Source organism: Miscanthus floridulus, chromosome 2 (genome assembly GCF_019320115.1).
Source record: "Miscanthus floridulus cultivar M001 chromosome 2, ASM1932011v1, whole genome shotgun sequence".
Lineage (NCBI taxonomy): Eukaryota > Viridiplantae > Streptophyta > Magnoliopsida > Poales > Poaceae > Miscanthus > Miscanthus floridulus.
In genome coordinates, this window is record NC_089581.1 from 150,650,900 (window position 1) to 150,672,053 (window position 21,154).

At 43.1% G+C, this 21,154-nt stretch overlaps 4 protein-coding genes across 11 annotated transcripts in view; all 4 read right to left on the reverse strand.

Annotated features, from left to right (window-relative positions):
• Positions 1 to 1,698: 1,698 nt before the first annotated feature.
• On the reverse strand, positions 1,699 to 2,635 carry LOC136540081 (pathogenesis-related protein 1-like). Its single transcript, XM_066532069.1, has 2 exons — positions 2,363 to 2,635; positions 1,699 to 2,281 (listed from the first exon to the last, which is right to left on the reverse strand). Exons 1-2 carry the CDS (start codon positions 2,547 to 2,549, stop codon positions 1,986 to 1,988), a joined length of 483 nt encoding a protein of 160 aa, XP_066388166.1. The 5' UTR covers positions 2,550 to 2,635; the 3' UTR covers positions 1,699 to 1,985.
• Positions 2,636 to 8,246: 5,611 nt separating this feature from the next.
• On the reverse strand, positions 8,247 to 9,053 carry LOC136540082 (pathogenesis-related protein 1-like). The gene is made up of 2 exons (XM_066532070.1): positions 8,768 to 9,053; positions 8,247 to 8,686 (listed from the first exon to the last, which is right to left on the reverse strand). Exons 1-2 carry the CDS (start codon positions 8,952 to 8,954, stop codon positions 8,391 to 8,393), a joined length of 483 nt encoding a protein of 160 aa, XP_066388167.1. The 5' UTR covers positions 8,955 to 9,053; the 3' UTR covers positions 8,247 to 8,390.
• A 4,513-nt stretch (positions 9,054 to 13,566) lies between these two features.
• Positions 13,567 to 14,424, reverse strand: LOC136540083 (pathogenesis-related protein 1-like). The gene is made up of 2 exons (XM_066532072.1): positions 14,209 to 14,424; positions 13,567 to 14,127 (listed from the first exon to the last, which is right to left on the reverse strand). Exons 1-2 carry the CDS (start codon positions 14,393 to 14,395, stop codon positions 13,832 to 13,834), a joined length of 483 nt encoding a protein of 160 aa, XP_066388169.1. The 5' UTR covers positions 14,396 to 14,424; the 3' UTR covers positions 13,567 to 13,831.
• A 1,000-nt stretch (positions 14,425 to 15,424) lies between these two features.
• Positions 15,425 to 21,154, reverse strand: part of LOC136540084 (protein RETARDED ROOT GROWTH, mitochondrial-like) — a 30,136-nt gene continuing 24,406 nt past the window's right edge. The window contains exons 5-7 of one of the 8 annotated variants that reach the window (XR_010779862.1): positions 16,672 to 16,881; positions 15,928 to 15,975; positions 15,425 to 15,844 (exon numbers count right to left, since the gene is read on the reverse strand). Coding sequence is in view for 2 of the 8 variants with exons in the window: in XM_066532073.1 (XP_066388170.1) it covers positions 16,689 to 16,881 (193 nt within the window). In the remaining 6 variants the exon portion in view is untranslated. Of the gene's footprint in view, positions 15,845 to 15,927; positions 16,437 to 16,609; positions 16,882 to 21,154 lie in introns of those variants that run through there. The other 7 variants (XR_010779860.1, XR_010779861.1, XR_010779859.1 and 4 more) reach the window with 7 other exon arrangements.

The window sequence follows — 21,154 nt, forward strand, 5'->3', positions numbered from 1 at the left end:
CATCTTGTAAACAAAACCATTTAATTTATCAAAAACCCGCCCTCTTTTTCTTCAATGACCCTTCTCGCTCTAGCGAGATCTTTTACCGTTCTTGAAATGGTAACAAGATGTACTCCCCCGTTCACAAAAGGATGTAATTATGGGTTTCGTGTCGGTCAAACAAGTTCAAGTTTGACCAAGTTTATACTAAATAGTATTTAGTATTTATGTCTTCAAATAATTTTGTTATAAAATATATTCTATAACTAATCTAATGATATTTATTTTGTATCATGAATGCTAGTACTTCTTTATATGAATTTAGTTAAAGTTTAAACTGTTTGACTCTAGCTCGAAAAGTGAGAATTGTATTTTTTTTTAGACAGAGGGAGTACCATTGAACATGCATGTGAGTTAAGCAATGGTATCTTAGGTACTGATAGTTTTGATACCTACAGTACCTATGGCTTTTTATAGACACTTGCTATGATATAAGGACACAACTATGACAATTAAGGAGTGGTGGGCATCCTTACTAAAGGATTAATTGCTTTAACTAAAAATTAGCTCTATTGTATCCCACAGGAGAGCTAATAGGTGGGCTAATTTTTTAGTCAAGTCTTTAACTAGTTGTTAGCTAATTAGATAGTCAACCATAATTTCAACTAATTTTTAGCCCCAATCAGTAACTAGCTATATGTATCTAAATAGGCCATGAAAAACCAAGGAGTTGAATTGTAAAAGAGAACGATGGTAATCCTAGTGTATACTTCCTTGGATGTCTAGAAATAACAAAACAGAAGGGGTTTGTAGGGAAAGAGAAATTGGCCCTCTGGAAGAAGGCTTTGGCGAACCTAGTTTAGTCTAGTGTCATTGTTATATTCTTTTGTAACACAAGTTTGCAAAACTATGCATTTTCTCCTCTTTTTTAAGAAATGGATAGACAGGAAAGCTACCTATTATATAGTAGAGGCAAGCTTCTCCTTACATGATTGAGCAAAGCTCCTGCCATTTCTTAAAAAATGCAAGCTCGGTTGATAAGGGTTTGACTGTTTGAGGCTGCCGTTGAGCATCACTTTTGTCTAAACTCAGAAAATAAACTAAAAGCCGCAATGAAGAGGTTTCATGGCTTTTGATTTGTCCGGAAGCTAAAAATTTATTACAAAATTTAATAATAAAAAACCAACAGTTAGAAACCACAGAACCAACTTTTATGTTAATGTTAAAAAGCGTAAAAGTTACCCCTTAAACGAGCAAGGCCTTAGGCCTTCTGCAATGTGGTGATGCCAGAAATCAACTCGTGAGCTCCGCACGTGAGAACGAGAATCGCTCTACATCGCCGTGGGTAGGCATCACTAGTGGGCCCCTTGTTTTTAGCTTTTTATCTCATCTCTCTCTTTTGCATGTTTCTCGATTCTCTCCTGGCTGCATGCAAATCAAATATTGTTTATTGACTTGGCTTCACCTTGAACCGGTGAACGTACTTGCCTCGCTCCACGTTTTCTTAGCTTCACGTAGAATTGGCACCACTAGCTATAGTGGGAGGAGCGGTACCCCAAATATTCTCTCTCCTTTTTTAGCACCGCTCTAGACACACATTGCAGAAGGCCATATATGTCCGCTTCTCCCACCTCTTTAGCTCTTCATTGAACACTATAAGTCTTGGAGCCCTCATATTTTTGGAAAATAATTTCAATTTTCAATAATGACATATTCACCAGAACTGTCTCCCAATATATCTATTTGAAATGAGCAAAATTCTTTGTCAAACTTACATAGGATTCCGAAACAGAATAATCCCGTTTTTCTTCCCACACAGAAAACCACGAGGGTACTACATAATCGATCGCACAACGACAGCATCGTACATACCACTCATAACATCTCAAGTCCATACGCCGCACACTGCAAGGAGCAGCTTTATTTTATTTGGTATGAAAAAAGGAACAGGAAAGAAAGAGAAAACCCAAACTCCGGGTAGGGGAATCGCATCCCAATCCACCGATTTAGTTGTAGGCGTCGGGGTTGGCGACGAGGTAGGCCTCGGCACCCTTGAAGATGGCGGTGACTGCCTCCTTGGCCTTGGCGACCTCGTCTTTGACCTCCACGCCCGGCAGCAGCTTGTAGGTCGACTCCACCTTCACCAGGCTGCCGCCGTCGGCCGCGGGCTCCACCTTGATGTGCGACGTCGCCGTCTCGATGGAAACGCCGATGGCGCCGCCCTCGATGAGCGTGTTCTTGCACTCGCACTTGTCCAGGTCCAGGAAGTCGAGCCTCTCCTTCGTGAAGGAGAACGGCATGACTGCAAGAGGCACGTCATGCGCTTAGCTGTTTGATCGATAGGGCGACAACATGTTGGTCTGGGCATGCCGCGGACACTTACCTGAGGTGAAGTTGAACTGCCTGACGCTGCCAACGGCGCCGTCGCCCTCCACGGGGTGGGCGCTGGCGACGACGTGGGAGGCGACCTTGGGCGCCAGGGTGTGCCAGTCCAACACGGCGGCGCGGAACAGGCGCGCCGCGGCCACCGGCGACGCGATCTCGAGGGTCCAGCTTCTGGTGGAGGCCATTGCTTCAGTGATCGTCGGCCGATCGACTAAACGGTGCGAGCTGAATGCTTAGGTGCTCAGCTCAGGATTGCAGGTTCTGCTTGTGTTGTGCCATGAGAGTGGCGGACTGAGGGCTTTAAATAGGCGGTTATGACGGGGTTGGTGGCGTCCGGTGAGGATGAGACGCCCGGGAGTCGTCGGCGGCTTTTCCCACTTGGGTTGGCTTGGCACGGCACCGTCGCTCGTCGCTCGTCGCTCGAGTGACCATAATGTGGCCGGGGTTGCAGAGACACGTCAGGAAACGTGCTGTCATTCCGTCAATGTTCAACTCCTATAGGTGTAGATATGTCGTCGAATCGGCACACCGTTTGACGTGAGCCAAATGATGTAGAATATATCGTTTCCGGACTTTAGGTGCACGTTCGCACACAGATCCTGAATTTACCATTTCCGTACGCATTTTTATTAAACAAGTTTGCATCTTAACTTTTACACGATAAAAAGACACATCTACGGATACAATATGAATATGCTCATATGCATCATTAAAAAAAACGTTTTAGTAAGTTTTTTTAAAAAAAAGTGTTTTCACGTTTAATATATAGAGATTGTATGGCCCATTTCACCAAGTTGCACATCACACATAACTAGATGGAGTTCCGGTGAAAACAACTAGGGATGTGTTTGATTTGACGAATATCTTAGATGGGACATACCGGTTTGATGAAAACGGTCGGAAAATCCCTCAACCGTTTCCTACTTCTACATTTGATTACGAAGCGAAAGCGGTAAAGCCAGACACGAAAACAAACACAAACTTACAAAATATCGAGAATTTCGAAAATGAACTAATTCGAATGGAATTAAGTTGAACACGGTGGGTATAAAGAAATCAATACAGAATATTGATCCATAGTACCAAGTGCATAACAATTAACAAGTGCTACAACTTTCATATAAAAAGTATCTCCATTTGACACTATATAAGGCAATAAGGGTTTGTACGCGATTAACATTCTGCTAAAAAATTGTTTAATTTTTTAAACATCTTAACGACCTCAAATGAAAAAATTAAAAAACTAGAAAGTTGTAGATCTTGTCGAGAGCTACAATTTGCATACAAAAATCATATTCATATGAAAAAAGATACAATTTTTCTAAGGCTGGACTTCTCTTGCCAAAAATAGTATAAACCGAACTTCAAAAAACGGGATATTTCGAATAAAAAGCGAAAAGGTAGAAAACGGTCGGAAAACACCTAAACCATTTTCGTTCATTTTTCGAGTTTGGTATTTCGTATTTTGTACCGAATTCGAATTTATCCGAAAATACGAATTCGAGCCGGTCAATTGTAGGAAACGATGTGGGATAGCACGGGATAAATTAGCGGTCCATGGACAAACAATGTTTGGTTCGCAGGTGACTTGGATAGGAATATCCTCGATAGATGCTGTATAAGCTTGTTGTAAGGAAAATATACCCTATGTCCATTTACTTTAGATTTTGGTGTTTGATGGCCAACACAACCAAGTTGGACTAATGAATTTGCAAGTGATTGTTTTATAGTTTAATAGGGTGCAAAACGTGACATGGATGATGGTGACGTGATGATTCGATGATCAACACCATAAGCAAGAGACTCAGCAACAGCAGGCGCGACCGGACGCTGGCGACAAATCGACCGGATGCAGGACTGCAGCGTCCGATCAAGTACAGAGAGGTTCCAGAGTGGCGAAATTGCGACCAGACGCGTCCGGTGGCATGTGACTGGACGCTGGCAGCGTCTGATCAGTTGATCGCGGCTCTAACGGCCGGGATGACCGGACACGTCCGGTCAGGACGTGATCAACGTCTAGTCAGTAGCAGAAAAGCGGGATTTCATCCCCAATGGTTACTTTCTCAGTGGGGATTATAAATAGACCCCCCAACCGGCCATTTGAAGTGTGTGGAGCTGAGGAAACATATCAAGAGTGTTGATACACCATTTTAGTGATCTCCACTTGCATAGTGCTTAGTGATTCATTAGGTGATTAGCATAGGTGCTTTGCGAAGTGCTTAGGTTGATTAGACCACCGCTTATGCGCTTACTCTAGGTTTAGGCCTAGTGTTTAGTAAGGTTTGCATACCTCTTACTACCCGGTACTTGCGCGCACCATTGTTATACATCGGAGGGGCTTGTAGTCTTGCGAGATCACACCAGCCGTGGTTGTGGTGTGGCCGCCACCGTGTACCGGAGGGAACAAGGCCCGCGGCGTTTCGACCGGAAGCTTGATAGTGAAGACGGCGGGGAGCATCCGGGAGAGGCTTGTCGGAAGGCACGTCGAAGACCCATTTGCGCGTGGGGAAGGCCCAAGGCTATCCACGGAGTTACCTGACCGGGAGCTTGGCCCTTGCGAGGGATTCCTTGCGAGGGGCTCCAACGAGTACTAGGGGGAAGCTTGCGCGCTTCTCGATACCTCGGTAAAAATATCGAAGTCGTCGACGGGAGTTTGTATTTCTCTACCTTACTCTTTAGCTTCCGTATTTACATTGATTGTAATACTCCTTTTACGGTAGAGATAACAACACACTAGTAAAACCGTAGTTGCACATTTAGATAGTTTATCTTTTATATAGGTTTTGCTAGGGTTAAAAAAAGAGGCCATAGTTTAGAGTTAGATTTTTAAATTGCCTAATTCACCCCCCCTCTTAGGTGTCACGGTCCCCTACACTTGTAAATAAAGATCTGCTGAACAAGTCTGTCCAAGTTTTCCAATCTCTGACATCAATAAATAAATTAATAATTATTTGCATGTTACATTATTATTTATTAATTATGATGACAGGATTAGTTTTGATAAGTAATACTATGTTGATTAATGCACAACTATGTGAAAATTAAGATAGTAATTGTGTTAATTAACGTGTTAGTATATTTATCATGACAAATGTGCACTATTTTTGTCATTATAATTACTAATAAGATAGTATATTTATTAGTATATAGTTATTAATTTTAAATAATAGATATAATGAGTTAACTATTCTTGTCACCATTGCTGCTGTGGGCGCGGTTGAAGCATGGTAGCCGAGGGCAGCGGCAGCGGTGGTGGTCGCGCCTCCAACTTCTGTACCCGTCCTGCCATGGTCTGCAGCAGCGACCCCAATGATGAATCTGCGGTGGTCTTCCACAACTCGAGGCCGGAGAACTTGTCGAGGAGCTGCTCAAGAAGTAGCTTGATACCCTCTAAGTACTTGTTGGTGGCCTCCGCGTTCACCGCCATGAAAAATTCAACATTTCTCGGCTTCATCTTCGGCGCTAGAGCGAGTCACCATGGCGATGAAAAAAATTTGGCCTAGAATCAACCTGCTCTGCGTACCAATTGTGATGAACTAAGATAGCTGAGGAAGAATCAGAGGTAGATTTAGCAAGAAGTGGACAGGAATCAGAGGAATTTCAGTGCGGCGGGAGGAACCGCAGTTTTAGAGTTTGGATTTCAATTAACGGAACATGTTCATTTACATGCCGTTTTGGGCCCCATCCAGTTTGGGTTCACTGTCATTCCCTTTGGCTTCTGGGTCCACTAGTCAGCCACTATGTTCCTCTCTCTTGTCGGATCCCAAACACCTCCGCTTCCGGGCCTGCTTCCGACGCCATCTATGCATATCCCGCGGAGTCATGACAAATGCCTACTTCTCTCACCTCTCTACTAAACGCTATAACCCCTGGAGTCTTCATTTTGTTCAAAAAATAATTTCAAATTTCAACAATGACAAATTCACCATAATGAAAGTCTCCGAATATCAATTAGAAATGAGCAAACATTCCATATTCAGTCAAACTTGCATAAGATTCCAAAACAGAATACCTCGTATAAACTATGTATGCCCTTTTTCTTCCCACATAGAAAACCATGAGGGTATACATAATCACAGTATTACACAAACAAAGCATCGTACATACCACTTATAACATCTCATGTCCATACACCGCACACTGCATAGAGCAGCTTTATTTTGTTTTGTAGTATGAAAAAAAGAGGAAAACTCCAGGAAAGAAAAAGAAAATTATGGGTTTCGTGTCGGTCAAACTAGTTCAAGTTTGACCAAGTTTATAATAAATAATATTTAATATTTATGTCTTCAAATAATTTTATTATAAAAATATATTCTATAACTAATCTAATGATATTTATTTTGTATCATGAATGCTAATACTTCTTTATATAAATTTAGTCAAAGTTTAAAATGTTTGACTCTAGCTCGAAAAGTGAGAATTGTATTTTTTTAGACAGAGGGAGTACCATTGAACATGCATGTGAGTTAAGCAATGGTACCTTAGGTACTAATAATTTTGATATCTACAGTACCTATGGCTTTTTATAGACACTTGCTATGATATAAGGACACAACTATGACAATTAAGGAGTGGTGCGCATCCTTACTAAAGGATTAATTGCTTTAACTAAAAATTAGCTCTATTGTATCCAACTGGAGAGTTAATAGGTGGGCTAATTTTTAAGCCAAGTCTTTAACTAGTTGTTAGCTAACTAGATAGCCAACCATAATTTCAGCTAATTTTTAGCCCCAATCAGTAACTAGCTATATGTATCTAAATAGGCCATGAAAAACCAAGGAGTTGAATTGTAAAAGAGAACAATGGTAATCCTAGTGTATAATTCCTTGGATGTCTAGAAATAACAAAACAGAAGTGCTTTGTAGGGAAAGAGGAATTGACCCTCAGGAAGAAGGCTTGTGGCGAACCTAGTTTAGTCTAGTGTCATTGTTATATTCTTTTGTAACACAAGTTTGCAAACTATGCATTTTCTCCTCTTTTTTAAAAAATGGATAGATAGGAAAGCTACCTATTATATAGTAGAGGCAAGCTTCTCCTTACATGATTGAGCAAAGCTCCTGCCATTTCTTAAAAAAAAATGCAAGTTCGGTTGATAAGGGTTTGACTGTTTGAGGCTGCCGTTGAGCATCACTTTTGTCTAAACTCAGAAAAATAAACTAAAAGCCGCTGTGAAGAGGTTTCATGGCCTTTGATTTGTCCGGAAGCTAAAAATTTATTACAAAATTTAATAATAAAAAACCAACAGTTAGAAACCACAAAACCAGCTTTTATGTTAATGTTAAAAGCGTAAAAGGTACCCCTTAAACAAGCAAGGCCTTAGGCCTTCTGCAATGTGGTGATGCCAGAAATCAACTCGTGAGCTCCGCACGTGAGAATGAGAATCGCTCTACGTCGCAGTGGGGAGGCATCACTAGTGGGCCCCTTGTTTTTAGCTTTTTATCTCATCTCTCTCCTTTGCATGTTTCTCATGCAAATCAAATATTGTTTATTGACTTAGCTTCACCTTGAACCGGTGAACGTACTTGCCTCGCTCCAAGTTTTCTTACCTTCACTTAGGATTGGAACCACTAGCTGCAGTGGGAGGAGCTGTACCCCAAATATTCTCTCTCCATTTTTAGCACCGCTCTGGGCACAGATTGCAGAAGGCCATAGATGTCCGCTTCTCCCACCTCTTTAGAAGTTGTGGAACCCTCATATTTTTGGAAAATAATTTCAATGTTCAATAATGACATATTCACCAGAACTGTCTCCCAATATAGCTATTTGAAATGAGCAAAATTCTTTGTCAAACTTGCATAGGATTCCGAAACAGAATAATGCCGTTTTTCTTCCCACACAGAAAACCACGAGTGTACTACATAATCGATCGCACAACGACAGCATCGTACATACCACTCATAACATCTCAAGTCCATACACCGCACACTGCAAGGAGCAGCTTTATTTTGTTTTGTATGAAAAAAGGAACAGGAAAGAAAGAGAAAACCCAAACTCCGGGTAGGGGAATCGCATCCCAATCCACCGATTTAGTTGTAGGCGTCGGGGTTGGCGACGAGGTAGGCCTCGGCACCCTTGAAGATGGCGGTGACTGCCTCCTTGGCCTTGGCGACCTCGTGTTTGACCTCCACGCCCGGCAGCAGCTTGTAGGTCGACTCCACCTTCACCAGGCTGCCGCCGTCGGCCGCGGGCTCCACCTTGATGTGCGACGTCGCCGTCTCGATGGAAACGCCGATGGCGCCGCCCTCGATGAGCGTGTTCTTGCACTCGCACTTGTCCAGGTCCAGGAAGTCGAGCCTCTCCTTCGTGAAGGAGAACGGCATGACTGCAAGAGGCACGTCATGCGCTTAGCTGTTTGATCGATAGGGCGACAACATGTTGGTCTGGGCATGCCGCGGACACTTACCTGAGGTGAAGTTGAACTGCCTGACGCTGCCAACGGCGCCGTCGCCCTCCACGGGGTGGGCGCTGGCGACGACGTGGGAGGCGACCTTGGGCGCCAGGGTGTGCCAGTCCAACACGGCGGCGCGGAACAGGCGCGCCGCGGCCACCGGCGACGCGATCTCGAGGGTCCAGCTTCTGGTGGAGGCCATTGCTTCAGTGATCGTCGGCCGATCGACTAAACGGTGCGAGCTGAATGCTTAGGTGCTCAGCTCAGGATTGCAGGTTCTGCTTGTGTTGTGCCATGAGAGTGGCGGACTGAGGGCTTTAAATAGGCGGTTATGACGGGGGTTGGTGGCGTCCGGTGAGGATGAGACGCCCGGGAGTCGTCGGCGGCTTTTCCCACTTGCGTTGGCTTGGCACGGCACCGTCGCTCGTCGCTCGTCGCTCGAGTGACCATAATGTGGCCGGGGTTGCAGAGACACGTCAGGAAACGTGCTGTCATTCCGTCAATGTTCAACTCCTATAGGTGTAGATATGTCGTCGAATCGGCACACCGTTTGACGTGAGCCAAATGATGTAGAATATATCGTTTCCGGACTTTAGGTGCACGTTCGCACACAGATCCTGAATTTACCATTTCCGTACGCATTTTTATTAAACAAGTTTGCATCTTAACTTTTACACGATAAAAAGACACATCTACGGATACAATATGGATATGCTCATATGCATCATATAAAAAAACGTTTTAGTAAGTTTTTTAAAAAAAAAGTGTTTTCACGTTTAATATATAGAGATTGTATGGCCCATTTCACCAAGTTGCACATCACACATCACTAGATGGAGTTCCGGTGAAAACAACTACTCCCTCCGTCCCAATTTATCTGTCGTTTTCGGTGTCCGTGCCACGACTTTGACTCAATTTATACAAAATATGTGCAACATTTGTGTCTCCAAATAAATTTGTTAAAAAACTAGATTCAAAGATCTTTCCAATGATGCTAATTATGTATCATAAATAATAATATTTTTTAATATATATTTTGTTAAAGTTGTTTCTCGGAAAGCGAGAACGACAGATATTCTGGGACGGAGGGAGTAGGGATGTGTTTGATTTGACTAATACCTTAGACGGGACATGCCGGTTTGATGAAAACGGTCGGAAAACCCCTCAACCGTTTCATACTTCTACATTTGATTACGAAGCGAAAGCGATAAAGCCGGACACGAAAACAAACACAAACTTACAAAATATCGAGAATTTCGAAAACGAACTAATTCGAACGGAATTAAGTTGAACACGGTCGGTATAAAAAAATCAATACAGAATATTGATCCATAGTATCAAGTGCATAACAATTAACAAGTGCTACAACTTTCATATAAAAAGTATCTCCATTTGACACTATATAAGAAACATATGATTTTTCTAAGGCAACGAGGGTTTGTACGTGATTAATATTCTGCTAAAAAAATTATTTAATTTTTTAAACATCTTAATGACCTTAAATGAAAAAATTGAAAACTAGAAAGTTGTAGATCTTGTCGAGAGCTACAATTTGCATACAAAATTCATATTTATGAAAAAAAGATATAATTTTTCTAAGGCTGGACTTCTCGTTCCAAAAATAGTATAAACCAAACTTCAAAATCCGGATATTCCGAATAAAAAGCGAAAAAGTAGAAAACGGTCGGAAAACACCTAAACAATTTCTGTTCATTTTTCGAGTTTGGTATTCCGTATTTTGTACCGAATTCGAATTCATCCGAAAATGCGAATTCGAGCGGGTCAATCGTAGAAAACGACGTGGGATAGCAAGGGATAAATTAGCTGTCCATGGACAAACAATGTTTGGTTCGTGGGTGACTTGGATAGGAATATCCTCGATAGATGCTGGATAAGCTTGTAAATAAAGATCTGCTGAACAACTCTGTCCAAGTTTTCCAATCTCTGACATCAATAAATAAATTAATAATTATTTGCATGTTACATTATTATTTATTAATTATGATGACAGGATTAGTTTTGATAAGTAATACTATGTTGATTAATGCACAACTATGTGAAAATTAAGATAATAATTGTGTTAATTAACGTGTTAGTATATTTATCATGACAAATGTGCACTATTTTTGTCATTATAATTACTAATAAGATAGTATATTTATTAGTATATAGTTATTAATTTTAAATAATAGATATAATGAGTTAACTATTCTTGTCACCATTGCTGCTGTGGGCGCGGTTGAAGCATGGTAGCCGAGGGCAGCGGCAGCGGTGGTGGTCGCGCCTCCAACTTCTGTACCCGTCCTGCCATGGTCTGCAGCAGCGACCCCAATGATGAATCTGCGGTGGTCTTCCACAACTCGAGGCCGGAGAACTTGTCGAGGAGCTGCTCAAGAAGTAGCTTGATACCCTCTAAGTACTTGTTGGTGGCCTCCGCGTTCACCGCCATGAAAAATTCAACATTTCTCGGCTTCATCTTCGGCGCTAGAGCGAGTCACCATGGCGATGAAAAAAATTTGGCCTAGAATCAACCTGCTCTGCGTACCAATTGTGATGAACTAAGATAGCTGAGGAAGAATCAGAGGTAGATTTAGCAAGAAGTGGACAGGAATCAGAGGAATTTCAGTGCGGCGGGAGGAACCGCAGTTTTAGAGTTTGGATTTCAATTAACGGAACATGTTCATTTACATGCCGTTTTGGGCCCCATCCAGTTTGGGTTCACTGTCATTCCCTTTGGCTTCTGGGTCCACTAGTCAGCCACTATGTTCCTCTCTCTTGTCGGATCCCAAACACCTCCGCTTCCGGGCCTGCTTCCGACGCCATCTATGCATATCCCGCGGAGTCATGACAAATGCCTACTTCTCTCACCTCTCTACTAAACGCTATAACCCCTGGAGTCTTCATTTTGTTCAAAAAATAATTTCAAATTTCAACAATGACAAATTCACCATAATGAAAGTCTCCGAATATCAATTAGAAATGAGCAAACATTCCATATTCAGTCAAACTTGCATAAGATTCCAAAACAGAATACCTCGTATAAACTATGTATGCCCTTTTTCTTCCCACATAGAAAACCATGAGGGTATACATAATCACAGTATTTCACAAACAAAGCATCGTACATACCACTTATAACATCTCATGTCCATACACCGCACACTGCATAGAGCAGCTTTATTTTGTTTTGTAGTATGAAAAAAGAGGAAAACTCCAGGAAAGAAAATGAAAATTATGGGTTTCGTGTCGGTCAAACTAGTTCAAGTTTGATCAAGTTTATAGTAAATAGTATTTAGTATTTATGTCTTTAAATAATTTTGTTATAAAAATATATTCTATAACTAATCTAATGATATTTATTTTGTATCATGAATGCTAGTATTTCTTTATATAAATTTAGTCAAAGTTTAAAATGTTTGACTCTAGCTCGAAAAGTGAGAATTGTATTTTTTTTAGACAGAGGGGGTACCATTGAACATGCATGTGAGTTAAGCAATGGTACCTTAGGTACTAATAATTTTGATACCTACAGTACCTATGGCTTTTTATAGACACTTGCTATGATATAAGGACACAACTATGACAATTAAGGAGTGGTGGGCATCCTTACTAAAGGATTAATTGCTTTAACTAAAAATTAGCTCTATTGTATGCCCCAGGAGAGCTAATAGGTGGGCTAATTTTTAAGCCAAGTCTTTAACTAGTTGTTAGCTAACTAGATAGCCAACCATAATTTTAGCTAATTTTTAGCCCCAATCAGTAACTAGCTATATGTATCTAAATAGGTCATGAAAAACCAAGGAATTGAATTGTAAAAGAGAATGATGGTAATCCTAGTGTATAATTCCTTGGATGTCTAGAAATAACAAAACAGAAGGGCTTTGTAGGGAAAGAGGAATTGGCCCTCTGGAAGAAGGCTTTGGCGAACCTAGTTTAGTCTAGTGTCATTGTTATATTCTTTTGTAACACAAGTTTGCAAAACTATGCATTTTCTCCTCTTTTTTAAAAAATGGATAGACAGGAAAGCTACCTATTATATAGTAGAGGCAAGCTTCTCCTTACATGATTGAGCAAAGCTCCTGCCATTTCTTAAAAAATGCAAGCTCGGTTGATAAGGGTTTGACTGTTTGAGGCTGCCGTTGAGCATCACTTTTGTCTAAACTCAGAAAATAAACTAAAAGCCGCTGTGAAGAGGTTTCAGGGCTTTTGATTTGTCCGGAAGCTAAAAATTTATTACAAAATTTAATAAAAAAAAACCAACAGTTAGAAACCACAGAACCAGCTTTTATGTTAATGTTAAAAGCGTAAAAGGTACCCCGTAAACAAGCAAGGCCTTAGGCCTTCTGCAATGTGGTGATGCCAGAAATCAACTCGTGAGCTCCGCACGTGAGAACGAGAATCGCTCTACGTCGCAGTGGGGAGGCATCACTAGTGGGCCCCTTGTTTTTAGCTTTTTATCTCATCTCTCTCTTTTGCATGTTTCTCGTTTCTCTCCTGGCTGCATGCAAATCAAATATTGTTTATTGACTTGACTTCACCTTGAACCGGTGAACGTACTTGCCTCGCTCCACGTTTTCTTAGCTTCACTTAGGATTGGCACCACTAGCTGCATTGGGAGGAGCGGCACCCCAAATATTGTCTATCCATTTTTAGCACCGCTCTGGGCACACATTGGAGAAGGCCATGGATGTCCGCTTCTCCCACCTCTTTAGCTCTTCATTGAACACTATAAGTCTTGGAGCCCTCATATTTTTGGAAAATAATTTCAATTTTCAATAATGACATATTCACCAGAACTGTCTCCCAATATATCTAGTTGAAATGAGCAAAATTCTTTGTCAAACTTGCATAGGATTCCGAAACAGAATAATGCCGTTTTTCTTCCCACACAGAAAACCGCGAGGGTACTACATAATCGATCGCACAACGACAGCATCGTACATACCACTAATAGCATCTCAAGTCCATACACCGCACACTGCAAGGAGCAGCTTTATTTTATTTTGTTTGAAAAAAGGAACAGGAAAGAAAGAGAAAACCCAAACTCCGGGTAGGGGAATCGCATCCCAATCCACCGATTTAGTTGTAGGCGTCGGGGTTGGCGACGAGGTAGGCCTCGGCACCCTTGAAGATGGCGGTGACTGCCTCCTTGGCCTTGGCGATCTCGTCTTTGACTTCCACGCCCGGCAGCAGCTTGTAGGTCGACTCCACCTTCACCAGGCTGCCGCCGTCGGCCGCGGGCTCCACCTTGATGTGCGACGTCGCCGTCTCGATGGAAACGCCGATGGCGCCGCCCTCGATGAGCGTGTTCTTGCACTCGCACTTGTCCAGGTCCAGGAAGTCGAGCCTCTCCTTCGTGAAGGAGAACGGCATGACTGCAAGAGGCACGTCATGCGCTTAGCTGTTTGATCGATAGGGCGACAACATGTTGGTCTGGGCAAGCCGCGGACACTTACCTGAGGTGAAGTTGAACTGCCTGACGCTGCCAACGGCGCCGTCGCCCTCCACGGGGTGGGCGCTGGCGACGACGTGGGAGGCGACCTTGGGCGCCAGGGTGTGCCAGTCCAACACGGCGGCGCGGAACAGGCGCGCCGCGGCCACCGGCGACGCGATCTCGAGGGTCCAGCTGTTGGCGGAGGCCATTGCTTCAGTGATCGTCGGCCGATGCTTAGGTGCTCAGCGCTGAGCGTGGCAGTGCTACTGCTGGTGGTTTTGCAGCTTCTGCTAGTGTTGCCATGAGAGTGGCGGACTGAGGGCGTTAAATAGGCAGTTATGGCGGGGTTGGTGGCGTCCGGTGAGGATGAGACGCCCGGGAGTGAGGCTTCTCCAACGTGGGTTGGCTTGGCACGGCACCGTCGCTCGTCGGTCCATTAGTCCAATGATTAATGTGACCGGGTTGCAGAAAGTTGGGAAACGTGCTGCCATTCCGTCAACGTTCAACTCCTCAAGGTGTAGAATATGTCGTCGAATTGGCACACCGTTTCGCATGAGCCAAATGATCTAGAATAACGCTGGTTTGGGGGTGACGAGCTTCTAGATCAAAAAGCATGTAAGCGTGGTGGGTTGGTGTGATTAGAAAAGAGAATTATATTGTGAGCGTCCTGACTACTTGCATCCCTCTTGTGAGAATTTTGCATTTTACTCCTTTTAAAAACTTATTTATAAATAGATTCTTCATGAAACCTTTTCTAAAAATGGACCCATGTCAAGATATGCACGCGTCCTGACTACTTGCATCCCTCTTGTGAAAATTTTTCATTTTACTCCTTTTAAAAACTTATTTTATAAATGGGCTTTTTATGAAACCTTTTCTAAAAATGGACCCATGTCAAGATATGCACGTAGGTGTTTAATCAACTAGATGATCTCGTTGCTGCGGGAATTATCTTGCATTGTACATTGGGAGAATTTATGCAAGAGAATTAATAGTACTATCTAACTACAACACAATAATGCTTTGCCACTGAATTTGAGAGATAAATTTAGATAAACATAGTCAATATGATTGGTCCACCTTAAGGACTACAGAGAAAACTTCACAATTTACTTAGAACAGCGTGCCCGTACATTGCTACGGGACAACCATGGATCGCACGATAAGATAACAATACTGTAAAATTAAATATGTATGTTAATCCAAAAAGCAAAGTTCGTGAAATTAAAAGTCACGCACAACACGGCGTCGCAGACTCACAAACTGTATAGGCCTTTCTGCACGACATGGGGATTGTTGGCGTTCGCATTGCCTCAGGTCATTGCGTTGCGGGTCATCTCCGCCGCGAGCATGTCGCCGTCTCAGTCACCTCCGTGGCACATCAGCTAGCGCCGCCGGCCGCTGCGCCTCAACCATGCGCGCCACATGCCGCCTTCTCCGCCCGCTGCGTAGGCCACACCTCGCCTAGCTACGGGCTGCCACAGCGTCGAGAACCTAGCTTCGCACACGGGTTAGGACCGCGCGGTAGCGACGGCGGCCCTGCACTTCGTGCTCTGTAGTGAGACATGGATTTCCTTCCTCAGTTATAGCCTCTTCCATGCTAGAATTCTCAGGAACTTCTTCAGATTTAATAGGACTAACACAACCAGATTCTTCACCTAACAGGAACTCCGCTCAGTCATTCAGATAGGAAGAACAGATGTATGATAAAGAGATAAAATACACATGCTGAAGATTGTACCTGTTATGGGTCTTAAGTACATCTCTTTGTGCTTCAAAACTGTCAAGGCTATAATTGTATATTCAAATCCAGATTAGTGAAGTCTATCATACTAAACACGCACATGCATTCTACAATGCTTATAAAATCTGATAGCACGTAAATCTGGTTGAGCTGTGGCAAAATAAAGAAAATGAACTAATATTGTGTGTTCATTTGTACAGCTAGCAAGCAAATTGAAGAATTTTATTGTGCCCATTTAACGGTCCATAACCGCTTAAGTTTAGTTAGCTGATATGGTCTTCCTAAAATGCAGGCTCATCCATCTCCATGGACCATGGTTAATGTTATTACAATTACAGTAAAATCTCTTTCTATAAAGTAGTAAAGGATATTAGCATGGACATATCTTGTTCCAAATATCTTGTGGACCTAACTGTACATCTAGTGGATGCACTCGTAAAATGACCAAGGTCAGCAAACATTGCTTCACTGCCTCAAAAGTGGAAAGTAGACCTGGTGATTAAATCCTAAATGGCAAACAGGTTATAAAAAAAACAGGAAGGGAAAGGTAAACAGCCTGTTCGCTTGCTCGTAAACGAACGTAAATTTCCAGCCAGAAACAGTGTTTTTCTCTCACACCAAACTAGCCAGCAGTAAATAATCCACGATACGATACGGCCTCCCGAACAGGCTGAAACATGATACATCACTCCACTGTCGTAGAAAGAAGGATCCCTCCTAAAGCAATCCATCCATCTTTACCTGTCTTTTTAAAGAACTTAACCATATAATATGGAGACAGAGCTTGATATATTTGGGTTCCAATGAAGAATGTTGTATAAACCAATTCCTCCAATGGAAAGCAGCCAGATGATTACAATTGGTGCAAACATGAATGCAGTTCTTAGTACCCTGGTGTTTGCAAGGCAAATAGACCAACCAACACAATGCACGAAAGGAGAACTACAGAACCTGGATAGGACACAAATTGCATGTGAAGCACAACAGGATCAACTTATCAAGTAAATAAACTAGTTGGTGATTGTAAAAAGTATGCCAGAGAATCTCTAAATGATAAAAGGTAATCTTCATAAAAGACACAGAAATACAGAAAAAAAAATCATGGTCAAATGATAGAAGGTGGATGTATCCAGAAGCAAAAAAAGAGAGGAAAAAACAGGGTTCCAGAAGCGAAATTGCACTATAAAAGCAACAAGTGAGTCAAGACAGAAACAAGGGGTGCATGCAATAGAGCCAACAAGAATATGATATAATCCACGGATAGCAAGCACAATACTTTTAAAAATAATGAGTACTGTGAGATAATAATGTCCAATTTCTTAGTACAACGATCAAAATCATCAATATTTATTCAAAGCCCCGGAAGAAATTCCAAACAAAGAGCATAAACCCCAAGTGAACCCTTCTTTTCCAAAAGGGAATATCAAATGTATGCTAACAGGGGCTTATAGACCTGCAATGTCTGGCAACTTGAATAACACACTGTCGGGTTCATAAATCCGGGGTCCCTCGGGGACCGGCTTCTGCACCAAGGCTCGGCCCAAGAGTCTAAAAACAACAGGGCAAAGGAACGGTCCAGCAACCGATCGGAAGGCCAGGCCCAAGAAAAGCAACGCCCGCTCGTCAGCTACTTCGGCCCACCTCTCTGACCGGAGCGCTCAATTCAGGCTTCAGCCGCCTCCGGACGGCCTCTCCGATCAGAAGGCCTGCCCCGAGCCCTACTTCCAACTTTGACCCCGCGTCCCTCCGAACGGGGTTCGTAGGAACCCTGCTCACCGCTCTTCTCCGACTGGCGCACTCAGAGCCGACTGGAGCCATCCGACCAGGGACGCCCGCTCGGTAGGAACCAGAAGACGTGCAGAGAAAGGCAAGGCAAGGCTCACAAGTCAAAACCACTGTACCAGGGACCATACCCTGCACAGAACATCGATTTTTTTTTACAATTTGGCCCTTTTTTTTGAAAGTTTCTCACAAATAGACCCCTGGCGGAAAGAATTCAGGAAATGGACCCTTAGCTCGGCGCCATTGGTGCTGGTGCCGAGCTCGGCGCCACCGTCACTGGCGCTGAGCTCCTGGGCACGGGGCAATGACCTGCCAGAGGGCTCGGCGCCAGAGTGACTGGCGCCGAGCTCGGCGCGCCGAGCTCCCTGCATTTAACCCCAGCTCAACCTTCTTCCCTGAGCGTTCTTCCTCTTCTTTCTCCTTCCTCTCGGATTTTTCTCTCCCCACTTCACCCTACCTCACGAATCGACGTATTGGACCTTGAAAACCTTGATTTGATCCGTAGATCTTCGAGAGCAAGGTATACTCGCTCACCTCCTTGTTTTTTTCGCATCGATTCGGTATATATTAGTCGGATTTTTGAACCTAAGAATCGTCATCACTTAGGGTTTCATTGTATCCCTCAATATATGTATTATACAACTGTAGGTTGAATCCAAGGCGTGGAAAAAGCTAGCAAACCAAGCCGCATGTAGTTATGTTATGGGTTCATTGTTGTGGATGAAATGAGAAACCCTAGGTTTAGGGTATAATGTTAACTGCTTTCTGTTCTTAGAACGAAATTGGTTGTATTGTATTTATGGTTCTCATTGATATTTTTTTGTGATGTTTTGATTTATGTTTTTAAATTACATCCGTTTTATTAGATGCAAGAAATGTTTCGGGAGGAGTTTTGGTGAAAACGGGGTCGTCCTCGAGAATTATACCCCGACGCGTCTAGCAAAGATGCCCCTGTCCCTCCTGACCTTCCTGTCCCTAACAGTGACTGTGTTTTCCCGGTCCATGTTTTTCAATCGAAACATCCGGACATAGCCATGCGTTGCTTCTACACATGTAGTCGGTTTAATGTAAGAAATTGTTTGTACTATCCTTTTTCTTTATTTGTTTAAGTATGGTACTAATATTTTGTTGGAATCTCGTTGTGTAGGACCATGAGAGGTGCTTTTTCTTTCAGTGGATCGATGGTGCAGACAAGTTTGATCCTAGGTACCTCTTTTTCGACGATTGGTTTAGAGGGAGACATCCACGTGAGCACTTCAAGCGGTGGGTTCCACCCCCCTAAGCCTCCGGCAATGACGGCTAAGAAGAAGCACCTAGCCACAGTTAGACGACTCGAGGAACCTCCTCTGTGCGATTGCGGAGATCGAGCTGTGATAAACCCTGAGAATATGTTGGAGTTTGTGTGTCCAAACAAGCATGAAGTAAGTGCAAAGTGTATGTGTTAAAATCTTGAGCTATATGTGTTCATGTACTAATGTCTCATTATTTAGGTGTATTCAATGGCGAAGTGTCATTTCAAAGAGTGGTTGTATGGTCCTAAGAACCAATGGCCGGAAGAACCGCGGAGGGTTAAGGAAAAGAAGAAAGAACGGGTAATCTACAAAGCACCTCCTGTCATGTGCGAATGTGGTGTAAAATCCAACTATGGCCTAGTCCCTTCAGAGCTTGGAATAGGCCATTATTGCGGCCATATGATTGAGTATGATGAGGTTCGTTATTTTTCTGGTAAACATGAAATCGTATTTTGTTTGTTTTGCTAAGACATATATGATATAATATTTCTTTTGAACAGGGCACTAGGAAATATAGTTGGGAATGTTATGATGGTCAAGCTAAGTTCTTGGATGAACTGAAGAAGAGACAACTAATTGCATGGAAGAGGGGATATGGACCTGACTACGTCAACCTATTCGTTAAACATCACAAAGAAAAGATGCGTGAGTTTGTTAGACAACGCGGGTATTTGTAACCCGATCGATGTTGGGCTTAACAAATAGGGATTGGAGAGGCGGATGACGTTAGAGGAGGAGAGGGCAAGGAATGAGGCAAGGGAGGAGACAAGAGTACAGATGCAGGTCTTAAACGAGCATGTTGCTACATTATATGCCAGTGAGTGCTTGAAAACCTTTTTTTTCGTTGCCTGGTTTTAAATGTAATATAATCGCGTTGCTAACTGATTGCATTTTATACATGAAGGGATTGGTTGTAGCGGGGAACATGCTGTAGAGGTGACTCGTGCAAGGTATGAGAAGAAGAAGTTAAATGGCCATAGATCACGAGCTGGTCGCACCGTTTAATCAATGATTGTGTTGTGTGATGACGGAGACGAGGATGAGGACGACACTGGCAGACTGAGTGAGCTCATTGCTCTAGCAGAGGCGGGCATACAGGCGTAGGAGGCTGAGGACGACACTGGCAGACTGAGCGAGCTCATCGCTCTAGCAGAGGCGGGCATTCAGGCGCAGGAGGCTGACGACGACACTAGCAGACTGAGCGAGCTCATCGCTCTAGTAGAGGCGGGCTTACAGGCAGAGGAGGATGACGACGTGTTCTTCACTCAGGCCGCAGCGACCATAGATGAAGCGGAGGCCGCTTACTACAAGCGACAAGCGGGTCAGAGCAACGTAGTTGAGTCTAGCCACAGCAACAGGGTTGTAGTAGAGGACTGGTACTCGGATGATGAGTTGCTTACTCAGTACGTTTCAAACTGAGGATTTGGAAGTGCATTTGCCCCTATGTCTACTGTCGGCACGTAGTTGTAGTATTAATATGTTGTGTAATGTGGCATAGTATGGAACTTTTCATTATGTGGTTGTTTTTATTATCTATGGTCTTAATATTCCGCTTAATGATACGGACGTATTTAAATTTGAACACGTGTTGCAAAAAAACTTAACGACGTACGACATTATATAAATCAACACACGAAACAAATTAAATGGCACGTGACTACATGTACCAAACCTGGGTATAGAGTTTTCTTTGACTAAACCTAACATGCCTTAGGTAATTAAACCATGCCTTAGGTAATTAAACCAAACATGCCTTAGGTAATTAAACCAAACATGCCTTAGGTAATTAAACCTGGGTGCATGTGAAAAAGATAAAGTCATCCTAGTAGTGTGGCCACATAGCAAATTGTGTTGCACCTTCTCCATAGTAGCCTCCCGTTGTTGTTGTTGGTGGTGGCGGGGGTGACAGGGGAGGCCCCTTGTTCTTGTGGTTAGGGCAGGTGCAATATGGATCATTGCAGAGTGCCTCCTATGAATCAACACCATTGTTGTTGTCGTCCTGTTCGTCGTCCTTGTAACTGCTGCTAACTTCCCTTTCTAGATCGAAGATACGGTCCTGTAGGTAGTAGATGTACTCTACATGCGGATAAATAGGTCGAGGATCGACCCACCTACTGAACCCACAGTTTTCTTCGGCCAAGGAAGACTAC